Source organism: Chaetomium tenue, assembly GCF_020726465.1.
Source record: "Chaetomium tenue strain MPI-SDFR-AT-0079 chromosome Unknown F5144scaffold_4, whole genome shotgun sequence".
NCBI lineage: Eukaryota > Fungi > Ascomycota > Sordariomycetes > Sordariales > Chaetomiaceae > Chaetomium > Chaetomium tenue.
In genome coordinates, this window is record NW_027117332.1 from 66,397 (window position 1) to 80,512 (window position 14,116).

Below are 14,116 nucleotides of genomic sequence, written 5' to 3' on the forward strand. Positions count from 1 at the left end.
GCAAACATGAAGCCTGGACCGAAGGGTATACCGTGATATCCGCCCATGAACAACAGTATCATCATGCCCGCCAAGATTGTTAAACCCGTTGTTGAACCCATCCCAAAAAGAAAAAGGAGAAAAAGAGAGGAATCCGAAGTCAACCCGATTTCGCCATGCAGGATTACCATGAGATGATGAAATACGAAACAAGGAGTGAATGGGGTGGAAACCCCTCTAGATGCGGCCGGGAAACCGGCACCGCAGAGTTTGGTGATGGTCACCAGATGGGAGGCGGGGCGAGAAGGGGCGAGCGGGCTGTTGAGGTAGGGCCGGATAGCGGGTTACCTGCCACAGCCACAACCTGCCGACGGCAACCCTCAAGACTACGCGTCCCATCCGGCGTTGCCGCGGGAGGCGAACGAGTGTCAGCCGTCCGTCGCCATGACTGATCAGCGTCCACCTTGGAGAATGATATCAGGGCGGTATTCCCAAGGACAATTGAAAATAGACAAGTCTGACATCGCATTCGCATGATGATGACGGTGATGGTCTGGTGGATGGACGTTGATACCGGCGGCGGATAGGTAATGGTTGCGTGCCCCGGGAGTCCTCGGACAGGAAGGTGTGATCAACGTTAAAACGGCGAGCTGCATGGCCAAGCGAAGGGACTCCGTGACCGGCAGTGGTGATGTATGTATAGGAGTGTGTGTGGGGGGGCGCGCAAGGCAACCCTGCCGGTGGGAAAGGTCTCGGGACTGACGGGACATGGATCGACGTCGAGACCATGGCCACTCAGGTGAGAGTCCAGGGCACGGGGCGCGCGGCCAAGGGGGGCTGGGGGAGTACGAGAGCCTGCTGCAGGTTTCGTTTCGTTGCAAGGGTGTAGAGGGCACATTCCGGGTCAACGAGGGTCTCGTCGATGCGGCCATGCAACCCAGGTCGATCGATCGTTAACTCCGCAGTGAACGGCCTTTACCCCCAACCGAGACATTCCACCATGTGGCCGCAGTAAATGACGCCCGACGGCCCATGCATGCTTGTCGTTTCTTCTCCGCGGTTAAATCGTGAGTCGAAGGCAACAAACTTGGTGACGGGATACAAACACTCCCCCGTGGAAGGTCGAAGCGATGTCATGTCGTACGACGACAGGGTAGCATTTGTTCGAGATGGGCGACATATGAATCCAAGATTCCACCGCATGAACCAGTCGCGAGTCCGAGAGTCGATAAACAGAGTCGTAGAGATCTGCCAAAGGATGCGGGTCGGAGACTTTGACATGTCGCATTGCGGTAGTGTTGGGGTGGTCTCGGGATGTGCCTAGCGGTCGTGATGGAGGAGCCGATTTGCCCCTGATTGGCTGACGCAACAAGCAGCTGATCACTCCCTCCAACGGTCCCCACGCGGGGCACACCACCATGGGGCCGCCCGGGTTGGGAGCAACCTCTCCGCTGAAACGGCATGTCGTCGTCTTGTTACGTTGCGGAGGCGTCGTGTTTCTTTTTTGTTTTCCTCGGCGGGGTTCGAATATCAAAACCACAGGGATCGTCCCGGTTGCTAAAGGACCACCTACTCGCCGTCCCCATGTTGTCTGTCCCGGCCCCTCCCGCATTGTCGTGTCCTGGCGTGTTGTGTGTGTGTGTCTGATCAGACGAGGGTCGAAAGGGGAGGGCTAAATGGGTATCCCCCACCGTGTTCAGCTCCCCTTGCCCGCCACCCGCGTGTCTGCCGTGACTCACGCCAAACCAGTCGGCTGCCACCCAGAACACAGATGACAAGGTTCACGCGTCGCCGCATCTCCCGCGTACACCCCTGGCCCAGCGGCCAGATTCCGGCCTGTTCTACCTGCCCCCTCGCGTAGCCACTGTTGCCCGCCCTTTTCCACCCGTGGCCCTTAGCGAGCGCGGCAGGGCGCCACCCACCCCGCCTCCCCCTCCACTGCCTCAAAACTCCATCAAAGGAGAATGAGTTTCGGGAGGGTCACGCACTCAAGCGCGGGGTGGCCCCTCACCGTACCCACTGCTGCCATACACCTGGCCGTGGCTGTGGCCGCTGCTCGTCTGGCTTTGGTAACCATCCGCCACAGAGTAACTTTCCCAATTCCTGGACTGGCCTGGCGGAGCGGAGACGCCGGAGTGGCTAGCGTAGCTGCCACTGTGCCCGTGGTGTGCGTGTGTGCTGTGAGGGGTGTGATGAGATGAAGGTCCGGATAGACCATAGGGCGATGTGACCGATGACACGCCGTGTGTCGAGTTGCGGTGATCGTAGACCACTGGCAGGGTTGTGGAAAGGCGCAAACTTGACCCGGTCCCTGGTGAGCTGGTTTTGAGAGCCGGCGACATGGCTTTCGAGGCTGGGCCATACGTCGGACCCCAAGAGGAAGGTCCGCCAGAGAGAGTCCGTGGACTCGTGAGGGTGTCTGCATGGTGGTGGCCGGCATAACTTACACCCGCGGCGGCCGGGTCGGCTGTGGTGCTCGAGGTCGTGGAGACTGGTGTTGGTGGCAGGGCTGGGTAGCTTCCGCCGAGCCCCATGGTCGTGGCAACGTGAGGTGATGTGGTTGGGGTCATGACGTTTGCTGTCGTCGAGGCGCTGTATTTGGAGATAATCTTGTAGAGGGCCCCCGAGAGATCCTTCCAGTGGAACACCTTGACGTCTTTCTCGATGTTGCGCGGCTTTGGGTTGCCGAAGCCCATGATGACCTTGAAGAATTCCTCGCTTTCCGAGCGGGCTTTGCTGACGGTCGCCGGGCGGAATCCCTCGAGGTTTCGGCGGATGCGGTTCTTTTCGTCGACGCCGAACCTGTTTGGTGCGGCGAGAAGCTGCTCAAGCAGGTGGATAGTGTCGACCGACGTGACGTAGCACGCCTGCTTCTCCTCCCACCAGATACAGCTGATGCAGATGCTGTGGGGCGGCCGCTCTGCCGCGCTGACGGCTTTGAAGCTGACAGTCAGAACGCTCCCGGTCTGCTGCTTCCGAAAGAGTACCAGTCTGCGCTTGCTCTCCCATTCTTCCTGGCTCCAGCCCTCGGCCATGGTGGAGAGGTCGCCAGCGATTTTCAGTGTTGCCTTTTCTTGGTAAACGCCATAGCCGGGGAACCCGCCGGCGGGTTGGGCCAAAGTGCTAGTTCGGATGAGCTGTGGTGTAGTTGATGTTTGGTGTTGTAGCGGGGTCAAGATCGAGCGGGACACGGAACCGTGTGCACTGTGAGGGTTGTGTGCGAGGCCTGAATTAGGTGCCCGAAGGGGATCGAGCTGGTTGCCGAACATCCATCCGGCCCCATGCGGTGACCGGAGCATGGACGGATTTCGCGGGTAGTGGTCCGTGAAGGAATTGGCGCGGTATGATGACAACATGGTGTTACTTCCTTGGTTGTAGGCTCCAGTGGCAGAAGGAGAGAAGTCGGCGTGTGCATGGCTCTGGGACTGTATTTGCGCCGCAGCGCTCGCGGTCGAGACGCTGGGGGAGAAGCCGTATGTATTTGAGGATGTTTCATGGGCAAGGCCATGTTGGGTGGCAGGGCTGTCAGACTTTCTCCGTCCTTGTGAAGCTTGGTGCGGTGGGCTGGTTCGGTGGACAGGTGATCGGGTCTTGGGAGACCCCAAGTCGGGCGGGCTACTGTCATCAGGCACCGCAGCGGCCCCTGCCCCTGCGCCGCCTTGCACGTCAAGGTATGAGAAAACACCCACATTTCCCACCCGTGTCATTTCGTCCCCGTTTCCGTTCTCCAGCAGGAGCGTCACGGGGACGTTGCTAAGAGATGGGCAGCCCGTGCTCAAAAACTGAGGAGCTTCGGCTGTGAGGGTGTAAGTGCAAACGCCGTTTGCATCTCTCGAATCCCTGGACACCTGTGCAGAACACCGCTGCGACCCGAAAACCAGCGACACGAACGGCGGAGGCGCGGTCACGCTATTGCCAACAAGATCATACTGGCACGTCGCCTTCAAGGACACCTTAGTCCCGGGCGGGCCACGGCTGGGGTGGTATGATAGGATGTTGATGTTGGCGCCAGGTGTTACTTGTGTTGCGAGGTATTGCCCCGCTGCCGCGTTGTTGGCTGCAAAGGCTATTTGGTTGAGTTGTGAGGCCGCATTCTCCGTTTGCTGGGAAAAGGACTGGGAAGGGTAAGGCGAGTAGTTTGAGTCTGCATACCCTAGAGGAAGACCATGAACACACCAGTCAGTTTCTGAACCTCGTTCACAAGCATGGCAAAAGACGAAACGTACCGTGCAGCTGAGCCGGCTGGGGCTTATACGCAGACATGGGCATTGGCAGGAGACCAGGCGGGCATCCCCCGCTGAGGTCTCCTCCGTTTCGAGCCGCTTCCTCCTCCAACCGGATCGTCAGTGTTTCGGGTGACTCGATCTGTTCGTCGAGGATGATGGTCCGGTGAGGATGGTAGCCGGGCTGTGAACGCAGGGTTAGCTACTTTGGCAAAGGCCAGAAACAAACGCCATCGAAATGCGCTCTCGATGGAGCAGCAAGTCCCTTGGCAGCCGGCAGGATCAAGTTGAACCACAGAACAAGAGAAAAGACCCGCGCCCAGTTTCCCAGTTTTCCACTAACCTCGTACACCTTGTAAACAGGCTGCTGAATCTTGGTCGCAGACATTCAAGCTGATTTCTCCGAGAATCTGTGGGTATCGAATCGCTTTCCGGGGTCAACCAGGGTGTCGGGCGTGGGTACAGCGTCGTTTGAGAGCCCCTCCAAAGTCGATCTGGGCGCCAAATCTGAGATCTGATAACCCAACTCTGTCAGCCATCACGGTCCCACAGTAGCTGTCGCTTAGATCCAGGAGACTGGCTCGGATATGGGCCAAGCCTCAGTGGACCACTGCGGGGGGGGGAATGCCATTATCGACTCACCTTCGCACGCGCTGCTGACACACAAGGCAAAGCCGAATGCTGAGATTTCTATCTCTCTGAAGTCAAGTTTCCCTCTGTGCCGAACAGACCGTTCAAGACAGCCAGATCAAGTCTTGGACAAAATCTGGGCCACGGACTGCTGCGCGGTGGGGGCTCTGACTTGCAGCGTGGGAAAGCCGGCGAACCCAACTCTGAAAATGGGTTTCAGGCACTGATATCTTAGCTTGGCCCAGATGGCAGGCGTGCTTAAACAAAAGCAATTTGCATAAAACTGCGCAAAATGTCGGTCAGCATCAACTTTGAGTACAAGACAGGGATTAGATCAAGCCCATGGGCCCTGAGCTTCCAGCAACAAAGCTCCTCCGATGATGGGCGCGGAGCCTGAAGCCGCGGGGGGATGGGGGCAGGGGCACGAAATGGCACTTACTCGGCTGCTGATTGGCACAAAAGGCCTATTCGTCCTCAGGTGTCAAGAACGGTTCTCGGGGCCGGGATGGTGGAGATTAGGTTTGATTGTATGCAGCTATCCTGAACCTGTTCGCATGATGATATGTCAGAACGTTTGCAGTCGCCAGCAGCGGGTATCCGTGAACGGTTCGTCTGGTGTGTACGTGAGCCCGAGTGGTGGAGCGGCGAAGAAGAAAGGATGAACTGAACCCCTGAGTGGAGCAAAGATGAGGGAGCAGGAGCGGTACGCGAGTTGTGTTCAAGACAGAGTCAAGACAACAAACACTACGCCTTTGATGTTCTGAGGGCGGACGGGAAGATGAAGTGGAATACCGCGAGTGGTGGAATGGACAAGGCAACACAGACCAGCAGCAGCTTGCATATCTGGGGAGGGTTGGAGGATCAGCTCGGCGAGCGCTCAGCAGGCTCCGGAATGTGGGTTGCGAGGTTGAGATCAGGACAGGCGCGCCCACCGGCAAGCCTTCCGTCTCGCCCTTAGTTCCCTGACAGACAGACAGACAACCCCTTCGGTCTTGTCGACTGCCCCGCGGAACGGTGTGCCAAGAATGTGAAAGGCGACTCAAGCGTCTCTCACCCGGGCAAAGTCCGGAGACTCTGTGAGCACTCGGGATACCAGCAGGTGACAACGACGACGAGCAAGGAGGAGGGATGGCGTGCGGGTGAGAACAGGGATAGGAACTGACCCAGCCGTTGAATGCAAGATTCCATGGTCTCCGGGAGAGAGATGTGGATCATGCAAGGGTCATTGGGGGGTGGGGAACCGGCGCCGACATGTGTGTGTGTGTGTGTGTGTGTGTGTCAGGTTGCAAGGATGGAAAGATGTCGAGAGGTGGGAGAGAATGTCTCCAAGAGTTTGTTTGAGAAAGAACTGGAAAAAAGGGAACACGAGGTTGCCAGCAAGGCCCGGCGCGCGGCATGGACCACGAAGACATGGTGAGAGAGCCCAAATGGCAGATCAAGACAAATATGGGCAAGACGCGACACCGGTGGGAGCCCCGAAAATCTCGGAACGAAGCGCAAGGCCAGACAGAGAGAAAAGCAAAGCCTAGCGGAATGGTGAGTGCAGGGGGCGATGGCCGGTGGGCGGGAGGTACCTGTACTCGCTCACTCCCCTGGGGGAAGCTAGGAGAATATCCCAACGCCGATGGGGTGGTTTGTGGAACGCTGGGCAAAGTAACAGGGGGTTGTCTGGCCGAATGAGGGCGAGGAAGAGCAGAGAGAAATGGCTTGGCCCACCTGCAAGGCTGGTCAGCGGAGTTTATTATTGGATGATGTGTGGAGCGAGACCTGGTAACCTGCAAGCACAGGGGGAAAGAGATCGTCTTTCGCGGATCTGGGACCCCAGATCAGCTGCGCGGCAATCCTCTGATCCCTGTGATCGAAAATGCGACGCTCGGTCGCCGGACGGCACTTCCACGGTCGCCGGTTGACGCGTTAGTGGCGATCAGTCGGAAACGAGATATGAATGCCGCCGACAGTCGCAGAAACTCGAGGAAATCTCCGATTCTAACCACCTACCCCGAGGAGGGATACCGGAGGGGCTCGGACGGAACCAACGCCGCAGATCGGCGGTGCAGCCCGGTCGGCCCTGGCAGCGGTACTGCGGTAGTGCTGAGTAGACGGAGCTGGGGGCGGGTATTTGAGTGACCTAGGCGCCGATCCGTCAATTAGGGAGCTGCCGCTTCAAGCGTCTGAAGGTTGCCGTGTGGGGGGGAAACAGATCCGAGCACCCTCACGACGCTCTCCGTGGTTTGCTGTCATGGGGTTACATGGCAGCTGTCATGTTCCCAGAAGCCCACGGCGGTGACGGCAGTGACGGCAGTGCAGTGACTGGAAATCTTCAAGCTAACGTTCACCGGCCCAGCTCGCCAAATCGTGAACACCCCCCTGTGGACCCGGACCCGGGCAAAGCAGGCCACGGGGCGGCAGCACCCGCAGCTCGGCACGCTGGGATGGGACCAGTGCTGGCCGAGGTTCGCGAATGCCGCGACCAATGGCTCGACAGCGAGCTGAACCGGCCGGGCGTTCGGTGCAGAACGGAAGCCTCGAGCCAGCTGAGTGGCGTAGCAGCAGGAGACGGCAAGGCAAAGCTGAAAAAAAGGGTCGCAGTGAATGGCTTGGCAGCACTTACCAGGACCCCTGATCCAACCCTTGATATTCTGACAAGAAGTTACCGATATGGCAAAACAGGTCGTGTCTTTGTCGGATTCCTTCCCACAATGGAGCATCCAAGCCAAGACGGACAGGTGGTGCTTTGTGACGCGGGGTTCTTGTCCTCCAATTGATGACAGGCGGGATACGGAGAGCGGGTGATGAAGAGATTTGCTGGCAGAGGACCCAGTTGCAACAAGTAGCCAGAAATGCGATTCGCCCAAGTTCGATAATTATATATGTGATGCGGTGAAGGGGCTGGCAAAGGACTCGTATGGACGTCGGCCCAGGTGAATGGTTCCCTGAGAATGGCGAGGATGCTCATGTTGACGGAGGCGTACGGCGCATATAAAGCCAAGGTTGAAGGGGGCCGCCCAGCCATGTTGATACGACGACACCGTCGTTAACTCTGTGGCCTCACTCACAGCTGCGCAAGTTCGCCGCACCCTTTTCGATCACGACAGCAGGCATGGCCGCAGATAAACTGCAGAAACAGCGAGTATCCCGGCGGGTTCGCACGCCTGTTGGAGGCCGAGGCATCACCGATTGTGCAGCCAGGCGCTGGCCCGAGGGAGCACTGGTGGATGAGTGCGTGACTGCGTGTGTTTCTTCCAGGGATCAGGCATGGTCGAAGGGGAAAACTGCGGGGAGGGGGAGACACTTAGATGCTGTCTAGACATCCGCGAAGATGTGGTTGAACAGGAATATTGCTTTGTGGCAACTACGGACGTAGTGCATACCTGTCAAGCTGGCGTGCTGCACATGTGTCTGCATCGACAAGCCGAGATCGACCACGGGAACCAGGGTCCCCGATCTCTGTCCGCCGTTGGGTGAACTCAGGCCCTGTAATTCGACGTGTCGTGCCTTGGACCGTGGCGCGGGGAAACAATGCGAGTGGCTGAGCGCCGTGAAACGTGGTGTCTAGGGTATTATACCGTTAGTGGTAGGCGAGCAAGGGAGAGCCGAGTCTGCCCGAAAACATGCGAGCAACCTTCAGCTTCGATGTGGCATTCAACAGGCACTTCACGGCCAGCGTCGAACGGCCCCAAACTGCAGCATTATGATAGCACCCATCGTGACTAAAACGATCATGTGAAAATGTTGCCTCTCGTCGTCAATGCACCCTCCGTGTGGGATTTTTCATTGTCATCTTTATCGATGCTCGTAAATCAGGTAAAATTGGAAGTGAAGATTTTCAGATGTCGAGCCCCAAACACATGATCCAAATGTGGGTGGAGAGAAAAAAAAGATAAAAATAAAGTGCAGTTGAGTGGAAATCGTGCCTGCCTCGACTCCGAAGTCAGCCAACTTCACGTCCCTTCCTACCAGAATAATAATAACCTCCCAGGGCCAACCCTAAAAATTGTTGAGCGACAATGATTTAGCTGCCTTCCGAGTTCAAGTTCTGTAGCGACGATAATGGATGCACTTTTGGTTTGCATCATCTTTCAGCCCGCGTGCCGCTTTCAATCTCTCCAAGGTTAGCGATTGCTCGAAGTTGCATTTCTTGAATCCCGAGGTCTGTTTTCTGACCGCATTCTCCCTGTCCGCACCCGCTTCCTTCCACGGCTTCACCGCATGGGTTTAGATCCGATCGCCCTCTCACCCGGCGAATCGAGATCATGCGGGAAGCAGTCCACCCAGACGAGCTCCGCTCATGTACCTGGGTAAGCACTTGGGAATCAGTGACACAGCACGCGATGAGGGTCGCCTGCATCAATCTCTGGACCACATCCCGTCAGCTGAGACCAGCTGAGACCTGGGATTTTCAGAGATGGCGTTGCAGCATTTGCAGCACCTGCAGCATCTGCACATGCTCAACTCAGGTCACGACGCCAACACGCGCGATCTACGGCCGTACAAGCATCTCCAGATTTGACGGCCTCCCGCGAACTTGCCTGTCCCTGGTGCAACGTTTGCGTCGACGGACCCATCGAGACGGCTTCCGGGAGGTGCGGGTACCCGCGCAAGGAGTGGCTACTCGTTCGTGTGCCACAATGTACCAAATGTGCACCATCATCCCCTCCCGAGTCTCCAACCAAGCTCGCACAAAAAGCTGGTGCGGAATCTGGGCCAAGATTAGGTACTAGGATCTCGGCAGTCCATCCGCGCCACCACCAAACATGTCGCAGATCTCAAGCTCGACCCATTCTCAGTTGTGTTCCAGGCTCAGCTCGCCGCAGGGCTAGTGAAGCGAGAGCTCGCTTGAACCGCACTTTGCTCACTGAGGCATTTTATGAAGTCTAACCTGGCCCTTTCTAAACAGACTCCTACCCATTCATCAATTGCCACCAGGCTTCAGTCGAGGCACAGTCAAGCAGTGCCCATAATCGAGATAGGATTGAGACAATGTTTTCGCCCACACGCTGTCCAAGTGAGCCTGCATGAAATGCTACGTGGTTTGGAGCTGACGCCGTTCCTCCTGCGGGAGTGTGGAATGTGGAATAGTAGGAGTTGAATCTGGAGCAGACCCCCCGTCTCACTTCTGCTGCATGATCGTGGTGTAATTAGGGGGCCCCACAAACGCATCTCATCTGACTCCCAAACGCAGGTCCAAGGGCGAAAAGCAGCTTTCCCGTCTCAGTGACCAAAACATTGCGCAGCGTGTACGAAGTATGCCATTAGTTGACGCATATTTAGCCGCCGTGTTCCGCAGAGATCGCCATGGGCGTCTGTCTGCTTGCGGTACCTCAACGGCCGTAGTTGAGGTCTTGAGGGTGTTTTCCTCAGAGTTCAGGCTCTGATATGTTGACACCGTTCACGCATGAATGCTCGCCTGATGGGGGCGTCGCTGTGCGTACTCGGTCAACAAGCACCATGGTCGATCATTGCATAGTACAGTTGGCGACGACGGCGGCCGGTACCAGATGCATAACCCACCATCACAGAAAGGAGTTTGGTTGGTGACCCGGAATCGGCCCTTGAATGGTTGGGGTTTCCTGGCAATGTGTTTGAATTACACTCGAGGGTAAACCGACACCGCTTTTCTGCTATGGGTAGGTGCCTGGCCTGCGGGATGCCGCAACCTCGCACCATCTCCTGCTTGATCCCTCGATCCTGCCGCAAGGCGAAAACGGCGCATCATCTCGGGCCATCTCAGCCAGTCGTGTGCTGCGGAATGTGTACCGTTACGCCCGTAACCGCCCTTGACCGCCAGCCAGGCGAACATTCAGATTCTAGCTGGATGATATTGCGGTATGGCAGAAGAGAAATCTTATCGCAACAGCATGTAATGCAGCCATCATCTCCTCTGGGACTCGATCAACACGATTCAAGATCTTTATGGCGAACTTAGCACGGTCGAACCAGAATGCATACGGTGAAACGGGATGGTTGATGGGAGCCGAACCAGTGCCAGATCTCAGACATGGAGCAGGCAGGTGGATTACAACAAGCGAAACTGCGTGTCCAACTTGGGCGTGCAGGGACCGGGTCGCTTGAAAGTTGGGACCAGAAACCAAACGTCTCACACCAGGGGCAAGGGACCACGTGTTGACCGACCATCGTGGGTTCTCGCCCATCCCATGCTACAGATTCACTGGCATCCCGTGCGTCGCAGCTATTTTGGACCATCAAGAGGGGCGGAGCATTGAGATCCTGATTCAGCTTCTCTGTTGCTCTTGCTTACCTACAACATCCCGCCCTTAGACGTGACGACATGTCTGAGTCCAGTGGGACGGTCCGCCCCCAGTCAAGACTCCAAGTACGAACAGTGCGCCCTCTCCACGAGCGGGATCAAATGGCAAATGCTTTCCTTCGGCCTGGCACCTTGAGTATTGGGATTTCATCAGGAGCTCGATCGCGATCATGCCGGGTCCCGTAGTGAAATGCAGATACCCATGGCCTGACCCGCCGACGGCCAACAGGAAGCCGGGCATCTCGGCGAAGCGCAGCATGCCCGATGCAAACGTCCACCCTGTTTGCGGATCGTTAACGGAGGAGAAGGGCCAACCTCGCTCCGATCAGCAAAATGGATGTACCTGAGCGGTTAACTTTTCCGGCCTCATGGATGATTCGTGCCATGTTGGGCGTTCCTAACCGCCCCGATCTAATTCGTCATGGAACTTCCGCGGAGCTGCCCCGATGAAGTGCGGCGCCGCAGTCACCACATGCCCACCGCTTTCTCCCTCTTTCTTCCCAAGCTTGCGGAAGCTGTTCCGTTGCGAGGAGGGAGCGGCACCGGCAGAGGAGTTCCGGCGTTGTGCCCAGCAAGCCCCAGTTCAACAAGCAATGCATTCATATCCGACATTGCCTCGGGAGGGAAGCAGGCTCAAAACTTCACTGTCATCGTTAACGAAGGCCGAGCTGGCCACGGCAGCGGCCAATAATCGTTATTAGCCACAACCGGCAAGCAAGTCTGGTACCGTGCAAACGAAAAGGGAGGCCAGTTTGCAAACAGTGAGGCGGGGACCAGATGAGCCTGGCGGTCCCTGTGTCATTTCATGCAGGCTCTGATCTACCCAAGGAGCCCCGTTAGTTATGAGCCTGGCGGTCCCTGTGTCATTTCATGCAGGCTCTGATCTACCCAAGGAGCCCCGTTAGTTATGAGCCTGGCGGTCCCTGTGTCATTTCATGCAGGCTCTGATCTACCCAAGGAGCCCCGTTAGTTATGAGCCTTTCTTTTGATCCACGATCCCAAGCCGATCCCGCACCCCTGGAGTGTGATTAAGCACCCAGGAAGACCGGGGCTGCAGTGATCGCCGACCAGGATAGGCGGACCAGTCCCCTTGAGGACTGAGCCCTTGCTCTTCCGATCCTAGCGTCGTGATCCTCCGGCCTCCCAACATTTCCAACTCGGTATCGTCAAGCTTTTTCCAATCTCAAGGGCGCTGAGAAAGGAAAAGAAATTTCGCGTTCCATCGCGGACCGGACACGTGTATCCGGTACCTGGCCTCTTACCCCTAGTAATCCTCGCAATTATCGGGCTGGGCACAAAGCCATCGGTGGATTAGCGGCCCGGCAGCTCGCCGATCTCGTTTTTAGGGCGGCCTGACCGCCTGAGACGATCTCAACGGCCCGCAGTCAGACATTTTCACACTCCCCCACTGTTGGCGGCGCCGGCTTGTTCCACCCGCAGGCCAGCGAAGCAAAGACGCCAGTTCCCAACGCCTCCCAACGCCTCAACAGGCAGTTGGAATCTCCGGGACTGGCAACTGGGGGGACTGGCACAGTGGCGCACCGCGTCCCGCTCTTGTTGGCTGAGAGATGCAAGCCCGGAATGGCCAAAAAGGGTACCCCCCTCCGCCGTGATCCTGGCAGCCCAATTCGACGGTCTGGATTCTTGCGTATTGTGGCTTGCTTTCCCTCTTCGCCGCCACCCGCTTGATCGGAAGCGCGTTTTGTTGGTCGTCTGCTGCTTCCCAACCACCCTCCCCTGGGTCCCCCCCCTGAAACCAACTCGCGTTTCTCACTTCCTCTCCCACACACAACTCAAGCAACGCCCAATGCAAGAGACCCAACAGGGCAGGAGCAGGGAGAATGTGACGGCATTCACGGCACTGTCAGCGGGGATTCTCGCTGCCCGGCGATGAGGGAATAGGGCCGGTGCGGACACCATCGGGCAGGTCGGGCTGTTGATCCCTCTTGGCGCCATGTCCCAATCTGGGCCCCTGGTCAGTGATCTGCCGGAGGATTTGCGTTCCCTCTCACTGGGACCTCCCTTTTTCGGATTCCTTTGCTGTTATGCAGTCCCTGCTTGGGTCGAGTCCCACGCCAAGGCTCTCTGGTGTGAAAAGAGCGTGCGTGCCCATCGTCACATCACCGCTCGTCTCAGGCTAACGAACAACGAGACCGGTGTTGTCCTTGCCCACAGCCTCCTCAGCATGCCCTGGCGAAGATGTGCAGTGCCGAGGCCTTTTGGCGCTAAATTACTTCATGTTTTCGCCAACGAGCGCTGGGGTGAACTCCTCGACGCCCAGTTACTGGCTAATCGCTGCTTTGGTGGCTCTTGGTAGTACCACCGGCCTCAACTTCTCCCGTCTGTCCGTCCTCCACCTGCTTCCGCGACTGTGGCGTGACGGGGGCCTTGCTGGCGGAAGATCCCGCATTGTCCACGTCCGCCCCATGTACCGGTACCGAAGCTCATCTGACGAGATCGGACTGGGTCTGACTGAGAGGTGTGAAGTTTGCCGAGCAAAAAACAGGCATTAGCAACTCGTCACGAACGAGATCTCGTAACCAACATCCACTCATGAGGCTCCTGGCGGCGATCACTCGAGGCTGTTGCCAACGTAAGAATGGAGCAGCCAAGCAGTTTTCGTGTCTTTGAGACAGACCGGGCCAGATCGCGGATCGGCCAGATGAGGATTAGGATGACGATAGCCCATGCCGTGGACTCGGATCGGTATCGAGGCCAAGCCAGGGAATTAGTGTACAATTACAATGGGGCGATCGCCAACCCGGGGAAGATGACACGCGGGCGATGGATTGCCCGACGACCCGACAGATCCGAATAGGGGCGGCGAGGACAGCGAGAGCCAGCCCCAAATCGGCGTCGAGAACCGCAACTGAACCAATTTGATATCGGAAATATTATCGTGACCCAGGGCTTCCCTACCATTCCGGTGCTGTTTCTCCTGCAAAGAATGTTAGACAGATCGCAATTCTTTTCTCCGTGTCTTAGCATTCCGAACAGCCCGACTGGTAGGGCATCT

General features: G+C 57.3%; 3 protein-coding genes across 3 annotated transcripts; 2 read left to right on the forward strand and 1 right to left on the reverse strand.

The window, feature by feature from the left end:
• Positions 1-1,967: 1,967 nt before the first annotated feature.
• On the reverse strand, positions 1,968-4,590 carry F5144DRAFT_491263 (uncharacterized protein; the record flags this gene model as incomplete). The annotated part of the gene is made up of 3 exons (XM_066785852.1): positions 1,968-4,132; positions 4,206-4,386; positions 4,546-4,590. The coding sequence occupies 3 exons, from the start codon at positions 4,588-4,590 to the stop codon at positions 1,968-1,970; spliced, it is 2,391 nt and encodes a 796-aa protein (XP_066642369.1).
• Positions 4,591-6,227: 1,637 nt separating this feature from the next.
• F5144DRAFT_547375 (uncharacterized protein) lies at positions 6,228-7,325 on the forward strand (the record flags this gene model as incomplete). Its single annotated transcript, XM_066787468.1, has 3 exons — positions 6,228-6,368; positions 6,615-6,917; positions 7,158-7,325. The coding sequence occupies 3 exons, from the start codon at positions 6,228-6,230 to the stop codon at positions 7,323-7,325; spliced, it is 612 nt and encodes a 203-aa protein (XP_066642370.1).
• A 607-nt stretch (positions 7,326-7,932) lies between these two features.
• F5144DRAFT_489147 (uncharacterized protein) lies at positions 7,933-8,388 on the forward strand (the record flags this gene model as incomplete). The annotated part of the gene is made up of 2 exons (XM_066785710.1): positions 7,933-8,055; positions 8,197-8,388. The coding sequence occupies 2 exons, from the start codon at positions 7,933-7,935 to the stop codon at positions 8,386-8,388; spliced, it is 315 nt and encodes a 104-aa protein (XP_066642371.1).
• Between the last annotated feature and the right edge of the window lie 5,728 nt (positions 8,389-14,116).